The 20270-nt window shown below is 41.5% G+C and overlaps 2 protein-coding genes across 2 annotated transcripts in view; one reads left to right on the top strand and one right to left on the bottom strand.

The window, feature by feature from the left end:
* Positions 1-9376, top strand: part of cenatac (centrosomal AT-AC splicing factor) — a 68641-nt gene extending 59265 nt beyond the window's left edge. Inside the window, exon 11 of the mRNA XM_059956796.1 lies at positions 8330-9376. Within this exon, the coding sequence (XP_059812779.1) occupies positions 8330-8381 (52 nt within the window). The 3' untranslated portion in view covers positions 8382-9376. The remainder of the gene's footprint in view (positions 1-8329) is intronic.
* Positions 9377-14562: 5186 nt separating this feature from the next.
* LOC132385070 (small ribosomal subunit protein eS25) lies at positions 14563-19252 on the bottom strand. Its single transcript, XM_059956776.1, has 5 exons — positions 19138-19252; positions 18387-18482; positions 16428-16611; positions 15605-15700; positions 14563-14622 (listed from the first exon to the last, which is right to left on the bottom strand). The coding sequence occupies exons 1-4, from the start codon at positions 19138-19140 to the stop codon at positions 15606-15608; spliced, it is 378 nt and encodes a 125-aa protein (XP_059812759.1). The 5' UTR covers positions 19141-19252; the 3' UTR covers positions 14563-14622; position 15605.
* Positions 19253-20270: the final 1018 nt, after the last annotated feature.

The following is a 20270-nucleotide window of genomic DNA, read 5'->3' as shown; positions in this document are numbered from 1 at the left end:
CCCCTATCACTACTGCCTTCCTCTTCCTTTCCCTACCCTTCTGAGCCACAGGGCCAGACTCTGTGCCAGAGGCACGGTCACCACTGCTTCCCCGCAGGTAGGCTGTCTCTCTCCCCCCCCCCCCCCCAACAGTACTCAAACAGGAGTATTTATTGTCAAGGGATACAGCCACAGAGGTACTCCCTGGTACCTGACTCTTTCCCTTCCCCCTCCTGACTGTGACCCACTTGTCCATCTCCCGTGGCCCTGGTGTGACCACCTGCCTATAAGTGCTCTCTATTTCCTCCTCACTCTGCCTGACTAGGCAAAGGTAATCGAGCTGCTTCTCCAGTTCCCTAAGGAGCCGCAGCTTGATACACCTGGGTGCAGATATGGCTGTCCGGGAGGCTGGGAGACTCCAGGAACCCCCCACATCTGACACCGAACACAGAAAACTGGCCTCACACACATACTTCCTACCTCGCTTCGTCCCATTACCGCGTAAACCCATTGCACCAAAGCCCTACCACTCTGCTGCCTCTCACTCCGCTGCCCTCTGGTTACGGCGGTCTTGAAACCTTTTGTGCTCTACTGGTTGACATCACACACTTGCGCAGTCTCGCCTCTCTTTAACCCAATTGGTATATTAAAAACTCCCTTCGCTCCGAAATATCAGCAGTTCACTCACAGCCTTCTTGCTCCGAATTAAAAACCATTGAGGACTCCTTGCCTTTTTAAGCCTTTGGCCCTTTACTGGCTGACGTCACGCACCTGCGCAGTCTCGCTTCTCTTTAACCTGAGTGGTAAAAGAACTCCCTTCGCTCTGAATAAGGTTGAGCATGGTGCGACTAGTGTTCTAAGCTGCGTACATTTCGATGAAAGAAGTATCATAGGAAAGGCTTAGCGTATGGCTCAACACCTGGAATTATGACTTCGTAGAGACTTGGCTGCAGGAGGGGTACGACAGGCTGCTCAATATTCCAGGGGTCCATTGTTTTAGACGTGACGAGCAGGAGGGATTAAAGGATGAGAGGTGGCATTGCTAGTCAGGGTAAATGTCTAACTGTCTACTTATTGACAGGGAATCCCATACTGTAAAAGGACTTGATGGGACAGAGTTTATCAAATACATTCAGGAAAGTTTCCTTTATCAGTATGTAGAAGTCCCAACGAGAGAGCATGCGATACTTGATCTGTTATTAGGGAATGAGACAGGGCAGGTGATATGTAGAGGAACACTTTGTATGTGATGATCACAGTGCTATTAGTTTCAAAGTAAATACACAAAGAGATGGTTCTGGTCCACGGGCTGAGGTTCAAATTTGGAGAAAGGCCAGTTTTGATGGTGTCAAATGATCTGGTAAGTGTGGATTGGGACGGGCTGTTTTCTGGCAAAAATGCACTCGGAAAGTGGGAGGACTTCAAAAATGAAATTTTGAGAGTACAAAGCTTGTGTGTCTGTTAGAATAAAAGAAAAAAAAAGATAGGTGTGCGGAGCCTTGTTTTTCAAGAGATATTGAGGCCCTGGTTAAGAGAGAAAAGGTGCATGGCAGGTGTCGGCAGGTAGGAACAAATGGGATGCTGACGGAGTACAAGAAATATAAGAGAACACTTAAATCGGGAAGGCTAAAAGAAAGCATGAAGTTTCTCTGGCAGGCAAGATGAAGGAAAATCCTAAGAGATTCTACAGGATCTGTTAAAGAGCAAAAGGATTATTAGGGACAAAATTGGTCCTCTGGAGGACCAGAATGGTAATCCATGTGTGGAGCCAAAATAGATGGGGAGATCTTAAATGTATTTTTTGCATCTGTATTCACTCAGGAGATGGATACAGGGTCTGCAGCAGTGAAGCAAATTGGCATCAACTTCATGGACCCCTCAGATTCCAGAGGAGGAAGTGTTTCCTACCCTGAGGCAAATCAGGATGGATAAATCCCCAGGGCCTGACAAGGGATTCCCTTGGACCCTATGTGAGGAAAGTGTAGAAATTGCTGCAGCCCTAGCAGGGATTATTGAAACATCCTTAGCGACAGGACAGGTACCGGAGGATTAGAGGACAGCCAGTGTTAGACAATAGGTGCAATAGTAGACCATTCGGCCCTTCGAGCCTGCACCGCCATTTTGAGATTATGGCTGATCAATCACTATCAATACCCTGTTCCTGCCTTGTCCCCATATCCCTTGATTCCCCTATCCATAAGATACCTATCTAGCTCCTTCTAGAAAGCATCCAGAGAATTGGCCTCCACTACCTTCTGAGGCAGTGCATTCCAGACCCCCACAACTCTCTGGGAGAAGTTTCTCCCTAACTCTGTCCTAAATGACCCACCCCTTACTCTCAAACCATGCCCTCTAGTACCGGACTCTCTCAGCATCCAGAACATATTTCCTGCCTCTATCTTGTCCAATCCCTTAATAATCTTATATGTTGCAATCAGATCCCCTCTCAATCTCCTTAATTCCAGCGTGTACAAGCCCAGTCTCTCTAAACTTTCTGCGTAAGACAGTCCAGACATCCCAGGAATTAACCTTGTGAATCTACGCTGCACTTCCTCTACAGCCAGGATGTCCTTCCTTAATCCTGGAGACCAAAACTTTACACAATACTCCAGGTGTGGTCTCATCAGGGCTCTGTACAAATGCAAGAGGATTTCCTTGCTCTTGTACTCAATTCCCTTTGTAATAAAGGCCAACATTCCATTAGCCTTTTTCACTGCCTGCTGCACTTGCTCATTCACCTTCAGTGACTGATGAACAAGGACTCCTAGATCTCTTTGTATTTTTTTTATTAGTTTTTTTTTATACATTTTCTACATCGCTACAGATAAAAAAAACCCAGATCGAAATGAAGAACATTAATACAGTGCAAAAATAAACATACAATAATAATATAATACAAAAGAAGATAATTGAGAAAGCACCCAAATTGAAGATATGTAAAATTAGTATCCTCCCCAAGCCCCGTAACAAAAAAGAACTCCAGACCAACCACAACACAATATAGAGAGTATAAATCAGGACATTCAAACCCCCAAAACTGTAAATACACTTAGCAACAGAAGATATTAATGCCTACTACCAAAAGAAAGGAGCTGAAAGCAAGGGACCAGAAAAAAAAAACCTTAGTTAAGAGGATGGTTATGAAAGTACTCAATAAAAGGTCCCCAGACCTTATGGAACTTTATCCGAATTAAGAACTGAAGAATGAATTTTTTCAAGGTCTAAGCAGGACATAATATCATTAAGCCATTGAGCATGTGTGGGCGGGGCAACATCTCTCCATCTAAGGAGGATTAAACGTCTAGCCAGGAGAGAAGCAAAAGATAATATTTGACACTTAGTCGAACTCAGACATAAATCTGTCTCGCCCAAAAAACCGAACAAAGCAATTAAAGGGTTAGGTTCTAGGTGGTGATTCAGAATATAAGATAATGTTATGAAGACATCTTTCCAGAATTTCTCCAAGCTAGGACAAAACCAGTACATATGAATGAGAGAGGCCTCGCCCCTTTTGCATTTATCACAGAGAGGACTAATGTTAGGGTAAAATCTAGATAGTTTAGATTTAGACATATGGGCTCTATGAACAATCTTAAACTGTAAAAGGCAATGGCGAGCACAAAGAGAGGTTGAATTAACCGATTTGAGAATCGAGTCCCAAGTCTCATCAGATAAGGAGATATTTAAATCATGCTCCCAAGCCATTCTAATTTTATCCACAGGGGCACGCCGTAAGGATGCTAATTTATCACGAATAAATGATATTAAACCTTTACCTAGTGGATTAATAGAAAGAAAGAAATCCATAACATTTTTCTCAGGCATTTCAGGGAAGTTAGGAATTAAAGGATTAATAAAGTGTCTAATTTGGAGATATCTAAAAAAAAATGAGCATTGGGCAGATTGAACTTAGCAGAGAGCTGTGCAAAGATGCAAAGCGATTATCAATAAAAAGATCTTCAAAATGTCTAATGCCCTTCCTATACCAATCATGGAATGCTGAATCATATGTTCATTACATAACACTAAATCCAGAATAGTCTTGTCCCTGGTTGGCTCTCGTACAAGCTGTTCCAAGAATGCATCCTGTAAGCACTCTACAAACCCCCTATCCTGTGGTCCAGCACCAACCTGATTCTCCCAGTTCACCTGCATGTTGAAATCCCCCATAACTACTGCGACATTACCTTTGCCACATGCCAATGTTAACTCCCTATTCAACTTGCACCCAGTATCCATGCTACTGTTTGGTGGCCTGTAGACAACACCCATTTGGGTCCTTTTGCCCTTACTGTTCCTCAGTTCTATCCACACAGATTCTACTTCTCCTGACCCAATGTCCCCCCCCCACCCCCTTGCAAAGGACTGAATCTCATTCCTCATCAACAGGGCCACCCCACCCTCTCTGCCCACATTTCTGTCCCTACAATAGCACGTATACCCTTGTACATTCATTTCCCAGGTCTGATCTCCCTGCAGCCATGTCTCCGTTATCCCAACAATATCATAGTTACCCATTCGCACCTGGGCTTCAAGCTCATTCGCCTTATTTCTGACACTTCGTGCATTCAGATATAGAATTTTTAACCCATTTCTCCGCTCTCTGTTGGAATCGCTGCCTATTGTGCTTAACCCAGCTCCCCGAACTCCCATCGGGCTATATGCCCCTAGAATTTTGTTGTCCTTCCTAAATTCACTTATTCTTTCAACACATCTAACTCCATGTTCCGTCAAATCATCCCTCTGTACATGAGTCCTCCTTATCACTTGTTCCGCCCCACCTTCCTCTACTACACACTTAATCTGTTAATCTGACCTCACTGGTTGGGAAGATGTTGGAGTTGATTGTTAAGGATGTGCTTTGGGGGTACTTGGAGGCACATGATAAAATGGGTCAAAGTCAGCATGGTTTCCTCAAGGGAAAACTTTGCCAAGGAAATCTGTTGGAATCTTGAAGAAATAACAAGCAGGATAGACAAAGGAAATTTGGTGGATGTTGTGTACTTGGATTTTCACAAGACCTTTGACAAGGTGCCACATGAGACTGCTGAGCAAGATAAGGTGAGGTGAGGGCCTCCGTCAGTCAGAGTGTCCCAGCTGTTTAGATGCGTAAGCCTGGGCGGTATGATATGGATGTAAGCTGTTACTGTCGCAAGCTCCCCTTCTCCATGCATCTGATGAATCCAAACGAATGGCAGACACTGATAGTTTGGTACAAGCAGAGTCGCAGGAGTTCCCAGTCAACACTGAACTCGATGTAGATCTGCCTTGGGGACTCCAGCTCTCGACCTTTCCTCGGGGTTTACTCACAAAGCCTTCCCCATGAATGGGTATAGCCGTAAAGCAGCGGAGGTTCATGCCAACCATGGCTAACAAGCCTTATCTACCTGAAGCGACTGGTTTTAAGGTGCCAGTAACCCACCTCTGCCCCTTCTGTCAGTAGAAATGGTTCCACTGGGCTTAGTAGCTAAGCCACATGTGAAGGCCAGGAGCTGGACTTGGTCAAGAGGCTATTTTGAGGTGCATGCCATTGAGAGCACTTAATAAGAAGTGGGAGCTTGTCCCCATTTACCACCCCCTGGCTATAACAACCTTAGTGAGATAAAAGCCCACGGTATTACAGGAAAGATGCTCGCATGGATAGAGCATTAGCTGATTGGCATGAGGCAAAGAGTAGGAATAAATGGAGTCTTTTCTGGTTGGCTGCCAGTGACTAGTGGTGTTCCACAAGGGTTGTTGTTGGGCCTACTTTTTACTTTAAACAATATTTTTATTGAATTTTACATTTCACATATACAAATAAACAATGATAATAAACTAAATAGTGAAAGATGTCCTCATGTTTTTCACAATCATCAAAGGAAAAGAGATATAACATTTCACATATTTAATAAAGAAATAAAGTAAAAACACATCAGAAAAAAAACCGTAGAAACACTCAACAACACACAGCTATTTCAAAATGACTGCAACTTGACGTCCAAGAAACTCCAATAAAGGTTTCCACACATTTTCAAATTCTCCTGCCCTTTCCCGGTTACGTAAGTCGGTCTCTCCAATATAATACAAGATGCCATCTCCTTCACCCATACATGTATTGAAGGTATATCCATTTTTCTCAAGATAACGCTATCATCCTCCTGGTCTCTTGGGAGTCCAAAGTCAAAGTCAAGACTGTTTTGGACTAACAGTAAAGTTCTCTGGATATATACCTAGTACACATATTTTTGCTTGGTGAGGCACCTTTACTCCAATGATCTCAGATATTGTCTGAACAACTGTTTTCCAGTATTTTTGTTAATTTTGGACAGTCCCATACACAGTGAAACAGAGTACCCTTTTCTTCTAAACATTTAACACAAGTGTTCAGGATGTCAGGGGTCCAACAGTTCAGTTTGACCAGGGTAATGTAAGTTCTCATTAACCATTTATATTGTAATAGGTTCATTTTTGTATTAATTGATTAATTTAGGGCTTTTAAGCATGCCATTTCCCACTCAGTTTCTTGTATATCCTAATGAGCATCCAGTCTATGCCTCCAGCCTGTCAATGGAAAACTCCTTATCATATGACATCAAAGCTGTATAGAATAAAGAAATCTGACTCCTCCCCTTTAGGTTTAGAAGTGTAAGATTTTCAAGATGTGATAGTGGTGGTTCAGATATTAAATGCTTATATTTTGATAATATGAAATGTCTCAGTTGCAAATATTTAAAAAAGTGTTTTTTAGGAACATGGTATGTCTGACACAATTGATCAAATAATAAGATTATCATTCATATAAAGGTCCTCTATTTTCTGCACACCTTTATCTGGCTAGATTCTGAAACCACCCATCTGCTCTTCCTGCACTGAAGTATATATTGCCCCATATTGGGGAGAAGCAAGAGATGGGAGGAGTTTCTTCAATATGCTGACATGCTTTATACCAGATGTCAATAGAATTTTTGAGGAAAGGGTTCTCGGTTGTTCTTTTCAGATTTCTTGGGTCTGCAGACTATAGACAGAGCTTTAATGGGAGGTTTGGTACTGATGCCTGTTCAATATTCACCCAGGCTGGAAGGGCCTCCATTGAGAAATAAAACATTGCAGAACGTAACTAAGCAGACCAATAATACCATTTCAGGTTTGGGAGACATGGCCCTCCCCTTTCATAAGGCAGGTATAGCAACCCAAGTCTCAGTCTAGATTTATTATTCCAAACTAATTTACTAAAAATACTATTAAGCTGATCAAAAAAAGATTTTGGTAGTGGGAGAGGAAGTGATTGAAAAAGGTATAGAAATTTTGGTAATATATTCGTTTTGATCATGCTTATACAGCCAGTCATTGATATGGGCATTGTTATCTATCGATCCAATGTCTCTTTCACTTCGTCCACTACTGGGTCATAGTTTGTCGGGACAATCGTTATAATTTCAGGGGTAATTTTGACACAAAGGTAGGTAAATTCTTCCCTTGCATTTATAAATGGGGTTTTTATGACTGGTTTTAGTCTTTCTCCTTTGTTCAAAAATAGCATTGACGATTTTGAGTTGTTAATGTTAAAACCAGAGAACTACCCAAACAATTCAATTTGTTGCATTAAGTTTGGAATATTGATGGGTAAATTTGTTTTAAAAAAAATCACGTCGTCAGCATTTAAGGATTTCTATGTTCTTGTTCTCCTAGCTGGATGCCCGACAGGCCTGTCTGTGTTCTTATTGCAATAGCCAGGGGTTCTATGGCCAGTATAAACAACATCGTTGACAAAGGGCATCCCTGGCGAGTAGATCACTCCAAGATGACTGGTGTAGAAACTATACTATTTGTTAAGACGTCTGAATCCATTGGTTTTTCCAAATCCAAATCTAGGCAATACATTAAATAAATATGGCCATTCTATTGTATTGAAGGCCTGCCAAGCATCCAGTGATAATATTGCTGTATCTTTAGCGTCATTAGACCTGATGGGTCAAATGGGGTCTTCTAAAAGCTTGATTTTGTGTACATTCAGGCAGCATGGTCATGTTGATCAGGGTTGAATTCCAACCACTGACTGTAATGAGCTTGTATGTTTTTCCCAGGACCAGATTGGTTTCCTCCCACAGTCCAACATTAGTTAGTGTTACTAAGTTGTGGGTATGCTGTTGGCTCCACTTGGATGGATGGTGAGACACTTGCAGGATGTCCCCAGCACAATGCGCAGACTGTTGGATATTGATGCAAAAACAATTCACTGTTTTGATGTGTGTGTGTGAGAAAGATAATATCTTTAAAGTACTGTTAAGATGCTGCTTTTGAAGAGATACAGAAATTAAGTTTAGCTTCAGTACTTGACTACCCTGCAATATGACTTTTTTTTAAAAAGGCATCAGTTCCGGTTAGAGGAAGGCAAGAAAAGCAGAAAACGGAAGAGATGACCAGTGGAACTGAAGACTCGTGCATTTTTGTTTAATTATCTGAAGCTATACATCTTGTTAATAGTGTTATATACCCTGTGGGTATCTTGTGATGTAATTGAGTATCTTGTGAGCATTATGTAATCTTGTAATTTCCTGCCAGTGTGAGGACACGTGATGACATGTTCCAACAGGTATAAAACGGGGAAGCCTGCTGTGACGCAGGAGTTTTTGTGTTCAGTTGTTGTTTAATTCGTCAGTTATTCCATTATGTTGTGTATGTCTCATGACGCAGTTTCGTTTTAAAGTGGAGTTTTACTTCCTACTGTAAGGTACAGAATCGTTGTGCTGGCAGTTTTTGCTAATTGCTGCCAGTTATGTTTGATGTACCTTTGATTTAAAGTCTAAGTATTGAAGAGTGAAGACTTTGCTGAAGTGCGGGAACTCAAAAGGATCGAGTAAAGTTGGTGTCGTCTGCGGTTTACTACAGGATCAACCTTATTGAATCTTCTTTCAAGAAGTAGTGACCTGCATCTGAGATAACCCTTACCTGTAAGAGTAGAAAGGGTTGTGCAGTGTTCATTCACCAAGGAAAAAGTCAGTTCCTTTAAGCCATTTATTTCCTTCATTGTGAATCCTTCGGGCAAGACATATACCGGCTGGGATCAGCAGTAACATCACGTCATCGAGGAATTTGTTACTTCAGGAAAGTCTCTCCTAATTGACTGTATAAATCACTTGGACTTTCACATTTACCACTTTAAGGCTGTGTTCCCATTTAACACGTTAAGAACTGTTCCAGAACTGCTGTATAGCAGTTAACTTCTGGTTAAGTTGGTTGTTTGTTTACATTTTATTTTTGTTGAGTAGAGTTTAATAAATGTTTATTTGTTTATTTAAAAAAAACTGACTCAATTCTATATTCAGAGACATACTGTAACAATAGATTAATTTAAAGTGCAAATGTTCAGTTACTTTGCTCAGTACGTGAATAAAGCTAATGACTAAATGAACATTTATCATTTTCAATAGCTTTCTCGATCCAATTAAATAAATGCCTACTATTGTAATTCTGATAATTCAACTCATCCATCTATACTCAGAGCAGATTACTGCCCTTTAAGGAACTTGTCATTGTCATAAGCACACAAACAGCTCTCATTGACCCACTATGTCAATGTTGAATTTTCTGCTCATCTACACTAATCCCATTTGTATTCTTTAATCAAGAGATTCTGCATATGCTGGAGGAACTCAGCAGGAACTGTGGAAATGAATAAACAAATGTTTTGGGCTAAGTTCCTTCAGCAGGACTTGATTGTATGATTCCACCATCTTGCAGCATATTCAAACTAACTGCTAAAAACAAATGTTCCTGTTACCTTGAAACTTTGGTACCTCAACAGTCAGGTCTGTTGGCCAATCTAGTCTATGCTGAAACCACTTAAAACTGCCTACACTGAATGACCTGTACCAGGACCCTCTATATGCCTACTATCCATATACCCATTGAAATCAAGCTCATTCCACACTCTCAGCCCTCCCAACAGAAATTTTCCCATATTCCCCTTAAACCTCACCCTTAACCCATGACCTCTGGTTGTCGTCCCACCCATCCTCAGGGTAAATGCAAGCAGGCTTTTTTCCACTATCTATACCCCTCAATTCTGTATACCTTTTCTCAATCTTCTACCTTAAGAATGGTCCAAAACTACTCAATCTTTCTGTTTTAAGAGTAGCAAACACCTCCTCTAATCTCTATAGGGTCCATGGAGCCAATGCTGCTTTGCCTCACTTTATAGACTTTGTATCTGTCTCCCAAGTACAGATGCAAACAATTAATTTAAGATCTTCCCCCTTCTGTTTTGACTCCATGCATGGATTACCATTCTGGTCTTCCAGAGGAATTTTTCATTCCCATGATTAAACTCAAGCAATATCCTGGCAAATCTGCTCCATACTCCCTCCAGCCTTTAGAATGGTGACCAGAACTGCATAATATTTAAATGTGCACCCCAATGCAATTGGGCAAGTGTAGTGTGCCATCATTGCACTCTGTTCAGTGCCAATTTAAACCCAAATGACCAACACATCTTGTTGCTACCATTTACTGTGCATGCCCTGGCAACGTACAGCCGCATCCCCCCCCCCCCCCTCAGATACCAAAAAAATATGGAAAATGTGGATGCCCAAGTCCTTTATTTAACCTTGCTCAATGCGGTCTTTAGGACCCAGCAGAACCCTGAACTTCCTGTTCACGAAAATAATCGTGATCATGATTGAAAATAAGGTGGAAGTAATAAAGCGATCAGAAAGAGGTGAAATGCCATCGGTCATTTGGGAAAGCATTAGGTCAACGATCGGAACAATTTTAATAGAGCATATGAAAGGCCTTGCTCTTATGAAAGCTACATTACTAAGCAACGTAGTGGTTTAATTATTGAAATACCTATGTTTCTTAAGTGTTTTATATGCATAAAGGTGAAATGTGTGCTATATACTAAGAAAAACATTTGACGTTAAATAATACCGGATGTACCTGTTCCGACTTCAAATCCAACTCGGGAATAGAACTCAATCATAACCTGGGGACCGCCTGTACTTTTAAATCATCTCTAGATTACTTATAATACCTTGCACAATGTAAATAGTTGTTACTGTATTGTTTAGGGAATAATGACAAAAAAAGTCTGTACATGCTTAAACAATGAGTGCTGGAGAGAAAACTTCCGGGTCGTCCTGATCTGCAGTTGGTCAAATCCGCACATGCGGAATCCACTGATGAGGGCCAACTGTATACTATTTAAAATAAATGCATGGAGCATGCTGTCTGGGCGGTAGTGGAGACCGACACTTCAGGTGTGACCTGCTCAGGACTCACACCACCAGGTTCAGTAAATTATTCCCCCTCAACCATCAGGCTCGTGAGTCAGAGAGGATTTCACTCACCTAATAGAAACATTGAAAACCTACAGCACGATACAAGCCCTTCAGCTCACCGAAGTTGTGCTGAACATGTCCCTACCTTAAGAAATTACTAGGCTCCCCTATAGCCCTCTATTTTACTAAGCTCCACATACCTATCCAAAAGTCTCTTAAAAGATCACCACCATTGCCGGCAGCCCATTCCACACACTCATTACTGAGTAAAAAATCTTACCCCTGACATCTCCTCTGTACCTACTCCCCAGCACCTTCAACCTGTCCTCTTGTGGTAACCATTTCAACCCTGGGAAAAAGCCTCTGAGTGGACAGCCAGTGCCTCTTCCCCAGGGCACCACTGCTCGGTACAAGAGGACATGGCTTTAAGGTAAGGGGAGGGAAGTTCAAGGGGGATATTAGAGGAAGGTTTTTCACTCTGAGAGTGGTTGGTGCGTGGAATGCACTGCCTGAGTTAGTGGTGGAGGCAGATACACTAGTGAAGTTTAAGAGACTACTAGACAGGTATATGGAGGAATTTAAAGTGGGGGGGTAATATGAGGCAGGGTTTGAGGGTCGGCACAACATTGTGAGCCGAAGGGCCTGTAATGTGCTGTACTATTCTATGTTCCCTGTAGATGTAAATGTGGTGTCATCCCCAACCCTGGAGTGTCACCAGCTTTGTACCAGTAGATTTGGCTTAATTTCATAGGGTGGGTAAGGAGAGGTGGGAGCCAATGCCTATCATGTTCTTTGAAGACATCCCAAAGTGATTTTTCAACCAATGAAAGCACTTTGGAAGTGTGTTCACTGTTGTAATGTAAAAAAAAATCCTGGGCAGTTGATTGCACATGTAGAACCTCTCCCATCGGGGCTGTTTTCTCGTATTAGCTCCCCGGAAGACAGGTTGGATTACCTTGCTATGTAGAATTGGTGCATACTTGTTCTTGCAGAAGTGTGGCACCAGGATGACACTATTAATCTTCAGGCCATGACACTCAGGAATTTGTGCTAATATTATTTTTGTGACTGTGTGCTGTGGACTATATGTACTGTGTTTTGCATCTTGACCCTGAAAGAATGCTATATGTGTATGGTTCAGTGACAATTATAACTTGAACTTCAAACAGAAAATATTACTGTTGATTATTGGACAGCACATTAGATGTTACTCCATTATTTTATTGGAGCGGAGGAATAAGGTGTAAAAAGGAACGAGTGTTGGTCAGGTACTGAAGAAACAGTAGAACCATGTTAGATGAAAGATGGTTCTAATGAGGAACCTGACAATATGTTTACTAAACCTGCAAATGTACCAAAGTACCTGTACAGCCAATAAGGCTGGGGAACTGTACCAGCAAGTAGTTATGAGGGGATGTGATGGCAGTAATGAAGATGTGCTTGAAAATAATGAAAGCACACTTAATATTTATGGACACAAAGTATTCTGAAGAGATGGGGGTGGTAGAATTGCTGAAGAGAAAGCACTGGGGAGAATAGAGACAATATAAACTTAGAAATACAGAATGGGTATCAGATTTCTAAACAGCCCATGAACACTATCTTGTTACTCTTCTGTACTGTTTATTCTGTAATTTAGAAACATAGAAATCCTACAGCATAATACAGGCCCTGTGGCCCACAAAGCTGTGCTGAACATGTACTTACAATTTATAGTAATTGTATGGCTTACACTGTATTGCTGCCACAAAACAACAAACTTCACAACTTATGTCAGTGATAAAAAACCTGATTGTCTGATCCCTAGTAACTGGGTTGCCATTCAATAAGATTATGGCTGATCTTTTACCTCTGTGTCCCTTCTTGTAACCAATGTCCTCAATAATTAAAACAAAACAACTCTTGCAAACTTATATATGTACGGTGGAGAGCATTCTAAATAGTTACATCACAGCCTGGTATGGCATCTCCAATGCATTGATTGAAAGTGGCTGCAGAGGATTGTAGACTCAGCCAGTTCCATCACAGACACAACCCTCCCCACCATCAAGGCCACCTTCACCTTCAAGAGACAGCACCTCAAGAAGGTAGCATCCATCATTAAGGTTCCTCTCTATTTGCGATATGTCCTCTTCTCATTACTACCATTAGGGAGCAGGTACAGGAGCCTGAAAACTCCCACTCAATATTTCAGAAATCGCTTCTTTCCCTCTACCATCAGGTTTCTGAATGGTCCATGAACTTATATTATTATTCCTCTTTTACAGCCAGAAAGGGGACAGTAACATCATGAAGGATCCCACCCATCCTGGAAGGTTTTTCACTGAGAGTGCCTGAGTCAGTGGTGGAGGCAGATACACTAGTGAAGTTTAAGAGACTACTAGATAGGTATATGGAGGAATTTAAGGTGGTGGTAGTGGGGTTATATGGGAGGCAGTGTTTTGAGGGTCAGCACATTGTGGGCCGAAGGGCCTGTAATGAGCTGTACTATTCTATGCTCTATCCACACAATAAATGCCTCTTATACATCACTTAACTCTACAGTTTGTGTAACTCTACCTTTCTCCCCCTTAGATGCTGCCTAGCCTGTTGAGTTTCTCCAGTATTTTGTATTGTTAGGGTTGCCTATGGTGACATCTATGTACTTTGATAATAAATTTACTTTGAACTTTGATACGTTAAGGGTTAATGGGAGGTTACAACATCTTGGGCCAAAGGGCCTGTATTGATCTAGTTTCTCTAAGCACTGAGCAGTTTGAAATTTGTCTCTATCTAAACTATTACAGAAGCACTGTCAATCAAAGGACACAATCTAAATCAGACTTAACTAAGCTGGTGTGCATTGTATTAGTGAAAAATGCTGAAAGGCTAAAGAGCTATTATTGACAATATATCAAAAGCCACTATGTCAAACTGCTTATAAAACTACCACCTTCCTCGTGTTTGACCTTCTAAGAGGGATGTAAAGGCAGTATCTATAACCATGGAGTTAATAGACAACACTCAACTTCTAGTGTGAGCTACAAATACTCCTAGCTCTGTATTAGTACTACAAATTTTACTGCTGTTAAGCTATGACAGGCAGCATTATACATAATGACATTAATCATTAAAAAAAACTATTTCTATGTTATGCAATTGTAGCAGGGTGGTTCCATTGTTGTCCATTGCTGGCAAGATTCTGGTCTTCAAGATGGCCTGCAACTTCAGCCCTTGAACAGCAGGTTTAAATAGTTTAAGGGCAAATAGGAAAACGTGCTTTTACCCTGTATGAGGTATAAATAGACTAAGCAATTAAAGAGTAAGAATTGAAACAATTGCCTTGAGTATTTTACATTTTATTTTTTGTATACAATATCTTCACTTGTCATCCATCCGGAACCTAAAAACAGACAAGTTACAATAGTAAACAAATGCACGTCTGGTTTAAAAAAAAACTTAATTTTAATTATAACCCTAAATAAAACTGTAATGTACCATACTAGATAACTTGATTTGTGTTCAGTATGTACACATACTCATGATAACATTGTGAGCCAGCATTCAGATCCTCATGCTTTCTGAACAATTCATGATGATGCCTGAACTTTACCCTTGTTTCTACTTTCCTGAATTAATCTCACACAATATGTAAAAATAAGAATTTTGAGTATGTTCAGTGGCTTATCCTACACCTTTTGGATCCAGTATTCCCAAGGTTCACCACTATCTGTAAAGAAATCTCATCTGCCTTGAATAGCAAACCCCAGGTTGTAGAAACTTAAGCCAAGCTAAACCAACTCTTACATTTACAGTCAAACCCATTAAGTTAAGTAACACCATATAGGGCAGTCTGCTAATGTCTTGTCACGTTACCCCAAGAATCTGTTCCGTCTGTACAGCACTCGCTCACTTAGAAACATAGAAAACCCTATAGCACAATACAGGTTCTTCAACCCATACTGCTATGCCAAACATGTAATACTTTAGAAATTACCTCTGGTTACCCATAGCCCTCTATTTTTCTAAGCTCCATGTACCTATGCAAGAGTCTCTTAAAAGACTTGTAACCATTACTTTCCATGAACAGGGTTTCTCTCACCAGGGCTCTTTCGGGAAAAAAAACTGGACCATTTGTACCAGTTTGTCAAATTTAATTCATGTACAAGGATACCCAAGTGCCTTTGAACACCAATGCCCTATCGATGCCTGAAGTGATTCTGGCTACAGCTCTATATAGACCCTATGACCCCTTAAGAGGCAAAGTAATGCAATTCCCCATTAAGATAAACCTTCTACCCAAAACAAACTCAAGAAAACAGCCTGGAAATTAAAGCAAAAAGGTGAGGAACACAGAATGTAGTCCATTCCGATGCACATTTCACCTCAGACATCATCTGCGGCAGCTGGGGCATCACCCCCCTTGGTGTTTCGAGTGTAGATAACTTGAGCTCTGTGTTTGCACACCAGCTTGATCATACCTGCAAAAGACAAACTTGTGTGAAATCAAGCCCATACAATCAAACTCAATTGCCACTAATTCAAATCTGTAACAATCGTGCTTTCAATTTATCCAGGAATACATGATGCCTGAGGTAAGACACTGATGCTAATCTCAGCTACAACACCAAAGTTAGAGATTGAACAATGCTCCCTTCCCCAAAGGAAAAAGGGGGAATTAAAGATAAAATCCCAAATATGTATATACCCATTAAACAAAGCAAATGCCTTGTAGGGTAGCTGGATTACTCTCCCCAGTGTATGATGTGCAGAAATAGAGAGAATATAGTCTTACAGCTAGCTCAGGAAGTCTACCAGGTTGATTTCCATCCTTTGGGACCCCCCCCCCCGCCCCCAAGTCCATCTAGTGGAAAGTTAAGTGCTGAATATATGCAAGGCTGTGCACCAGTACAGCACCTGTGGACCCCTCACTAGGTACTCATGCCCCACAAACTCCTGACACAATCAACTGGTCAGGCAAGGCTGCTTCAGTGGTACAAAGCCAGAAGGAAAAAGTGGAGACTGGAATTACAGTATTTTGCATTGACAGTCAGACCAAATGACTTCTTACATTGTGATTACATACGTTAGTAAGTTCTTCAATGTAATACCATGGCAAGCCACACCATCCTGCCCTCTAGCTCTCAAACTGCATTACAAGGCACCATTATACACCACAACAGTGAAAACTACAAGGTATGTAATTACCCTTTGAAAGAAGCTCTTGAAGCGCAGCCCTGGCCAGAGAACCTCTGATCTTTAGTCTTTCGGAGACGACTGCAGGTGTGATCAGTTTGTAGTTGGGCACCTCTTTCAAAAGTTTATCATAAGTGGCTTTGTCAAACAGGATCAGATTGTTCAGCTTGTCTCGTACTTTTCCTTTTGACCACTTCTACTCAAACAAGGATTGGTGTTAATGAGATAAAACATTTTTTAACTTTACAACAAATTTAACTACAAACAGCTGCAGTTTATTTCATCCTTTTCTAAGTGTGAACAATCTATTGAATATTCATTGATTTGGCATTAAATGTGATGAAACTGCCTCAGCTGTAGACAGCATCAAGCAGCCCCGTACTACAGCTCTTTCTGCCAGCACTTATTCACTCTGCTATAGCTATCAACCCGTATTGAACCATCTTTGATTTTTGCTCCACTTCTCAAATGTGGTGGTAGAATATAGCTCAAATATAATGGCAGAATATAGCAGTAATGACAAGACTCTTGGCAGTGTGGAGGATCAGAGGGATCTTGGGGTCTGAGTCTATAGGACACTCAAAGCTGCTATGCAGGTTGACTCTGTGGTTAAGGCGGCATACGGTGTATTTGCCTTCATTAATCGTTGAACTGAGTTAAAGAGCCAAGAGGTAATGTTGCAGCTGTATAGCACCCTGGTTAGACCGCACTTGGGAGTACTGTGCTCAATTCTGGTCACCTCACTATAGGAAGTATGTGGAAACCATATAAAGGCTGCAGAGGAGATTTACAAGGATGTTGCCTGGATTGGGGAGTATGCCTTATGAGAATAGGTTGAGTGAACTGGACCTTTTGTCCTTGGAGTGACAAGAGGAAGAGGTGTAAAAGATAATGGGAGGCATTGATCATGTGGATAGGCAGAGGCTTTTTCCCAGGGCTGAAATGGCTAGCACAAGAGGGCATAGTTTTAAGGTGCTTGGAAGTAGGTACAGAGGAGATGTCAGGGGCAAGTGTTTTTTTTAAACAGAGTGGTGAGTGCATGGAATGGGCTGCCGGCAGCAGTGGTGGAGGCGGAAACAATAGGATCTTTTAAGAGACTTCTGGATAGCTACATGGAGCTTAGAAAAATAGAGGGCTATGGGTAAAGCCTAGGTAGTTCTAAGGTAGTGACATGTTTGGCACAGCTTTGTGGACCAAAGGGCCTGTATTGTGCTGTTAGTTTTCTATGTTTCAATCTTTCATCACTTGCCCTTCATTGCAGAAATGCCATCTGTAACACTGTTGTACAGTTCAGTCAAACTCAAAGTAATCTTTGCATGTTTAATTATTTCCCACACTATAAACATGGGAGATTCCTCAGCCCATGTCAAATTACTGACCTCTGGCTGAAAAGAACTTTTGAGATTTGGACAGAAGAGAAAACTATTGACACAAGTTGAAAGCAGATTGGTAAATCTTTATAAACCAAATCTGATACTTTGACCTCTTATTACTTAATTCAGATATGTCAAAGTCAGCAGGCAAAGATACCTCCGGGTGACAAACACATCAATTTGTCAGAACAGCTTTCATTCACCAGGATTGTTTGATTTCCAATATGTATCCCCCAGTGCACTGCCTGGGGGCACTTTGGGATTTATTATATGAACAGGCAAGATTTTAATCTTTAAATTGTATCTTAGTTAATTTTCTAACAGTTTAGCATCAGTAAAGAACTTGGAAAATAAAAACACTTCAGAACAAATTTCCCAACATGCCAGTGTTAATAAGCCTGATTCTGAGAAAATGTGGAACTACTGAGCTAGAATAAAAGCACCCATAGAGAAACATTTTTCAAATGTCACTGTACCCAGGACAAAGTAAATTTCATACTAAAATGTCAGTCTAAATCATATCAGTCTAAAATGTTCTTATTCTTATTTCAATTAATAATTTATTTACAGCTTACTAGGAAATTAATTTTAGGCACACCTTCTTTTTGGCCTTTCCTCCAGTTTTGTTCACTGGATCCTTGTCCTTTTTGCCTCCTTTACCCCCATCTTTCTTCTTCTTATCATCTTTAGGAGGCTAAAAACAAAAGGATACATTTGTCATAATTTCTTAATCAGTGCATGCAAACCATTTATTAGATGTCTAGTCAACCAGTCCGTCACCCCAGTAAATCCCATCCTCGCCGCAAATACACCAGATAATGTAGATACCAAGCGAGTCTAGTGTAGACAATTTTTTCCCCCACCCCATAAATACTGCCTGAACAAAATTCCTGCCGCAGATTGTGTTACCCACACCTCAATCCTCCCTCAGACTAACATCCATCTATCTCAGGCTAATTTGAGGAGGGAAGGCCAAGATTTTACCGCCTTTGTGTGTGGGACATTCCATAATCTCACGCCCCAGAGGCCTAGCCCTGATCTTCAACAAGGTCCGTACCTGCTTATCTCAGCCCCTCAATGTCCCATTACTGATCGAATCCCAGTCTCCCAAGGAAGAGGCAACATATCTTGTGGAAATAACAAACTAGGCCTCAGTCTGCCCGACCCGCCAGTCACTAAGCCTGAGAGAACCCGTTAGGCCGCGAAGCTTTAGCTGGAGTTAAGGTTATCCCACCAGCCCCACAGCCTCAACCTGCCCTTCGCCCTCCTTTTCTGTCGGGGCCCACTTCCAGTAGTCGCCGGACCGCCCCTCCACGTTCCGCCGATATAGGTCCAGAACGCTCTCTCACCATGCTGGCGCTTCACGACCTCGGAGCAAAAGGAAGAAAGCCTGCACCGGCAGCCCAGGAAACCCCAATGCTGAAGGTACTTCCGGTCACGGGTAGTTGATGATGTAACGCTTGAATGTTCTTTATGGAGGAGGATTCGTTGATACGGAAAATTGAGTTTATTGTTTTTTTGTACAAATACAGCTGCAATAAAAAATTTACTTGCAGCAACATCACAGGCACAGACCATTATATAGCAGCATTCGCAAGAGAAAAATATAAATTAAACATAATTATATACATTCTTTACAGAAAGAACATAATTAGAACAAAAAATATCTATTGCACTGAAGCAGTGATTAGGGTTCAGCTTGTTTCAAGGACCGGATGATTAAACTGGTAGTGCAGTGGTTAGCGTAATACCTTACAACGCCAGTGAGAGGGATTTAATTCCCCCTGTGACTGCATAAATCCATGAATACTACCTCGTCATTCCTCTTTTGGACTATTTATTTAGAGCCATAGAGTCACAGAAGACTACAGCTCAGAAACAGGCTCTTCGGCACATTTCGTCCATGCTGAACCATTTAAACGGCCTACTCCCATCGATCTGCACCAGAACCATAGCTCTCCATAAACCCTACTATCCATGTACCTATCCAAACTTCACTTATTTTATTCATTTCAATTGTAACATGGTAATTTTTGATATCTTGCACTGTACACTACTGCCAGAAATCAACAGGTTTCACGTCCACCAGAGAAACCAGGATCTCCCAGTGGCCACACATTTTAATTCCACGTCCCATTCCCATTCTGATATGTCTATCCATGGCCTCCTCTACTGTCAAGATGAAGCCACACTCAGGTTAGAGGAACAACGCCTTATATTCCATCTGGGTAGCCTCCAACCTGATGGCATGAACATTGATTTCTCTAACTTCCGGTAATGCCCCTCCTCCCCCCATCCCTGATTTATTTATTTCCCCCCTTTTTTTCTCCCTCTCTCTGCCCATCACACTTTGCCTGTTCTCCATATCCCTCTGGTGCTCCCCTCCCCCTTTCTTTCTGCCTAGGCCTCCCGTCCCATGATCCTTTCCCTTCTCTAGCTCTGTATCCCTTTTGCCAATCACGTTTCCAGCTCTTAGCTTCAC

This window comes from Hypanus sabinus, chromosome X2 (genome assembly GCF_030144855.1).
Source record: "Hypanus sabinus isolate sHypSab1 chromosome X2, sHypSab1.hap1, whole genome shotgun sequence".
Taxonomy (NCBI): domain Eukaryota; kingdom Metazoa; phylum Chordata; class Chondrichthyes; order Myliobatiformes; family Dasyatidae; genus Hypanus; species Hypanus sabinus.
Note: the sequence above shows the minus strand (reverse complement) of the source record. Positions and strands in the feature narration are given on the sequence as shown.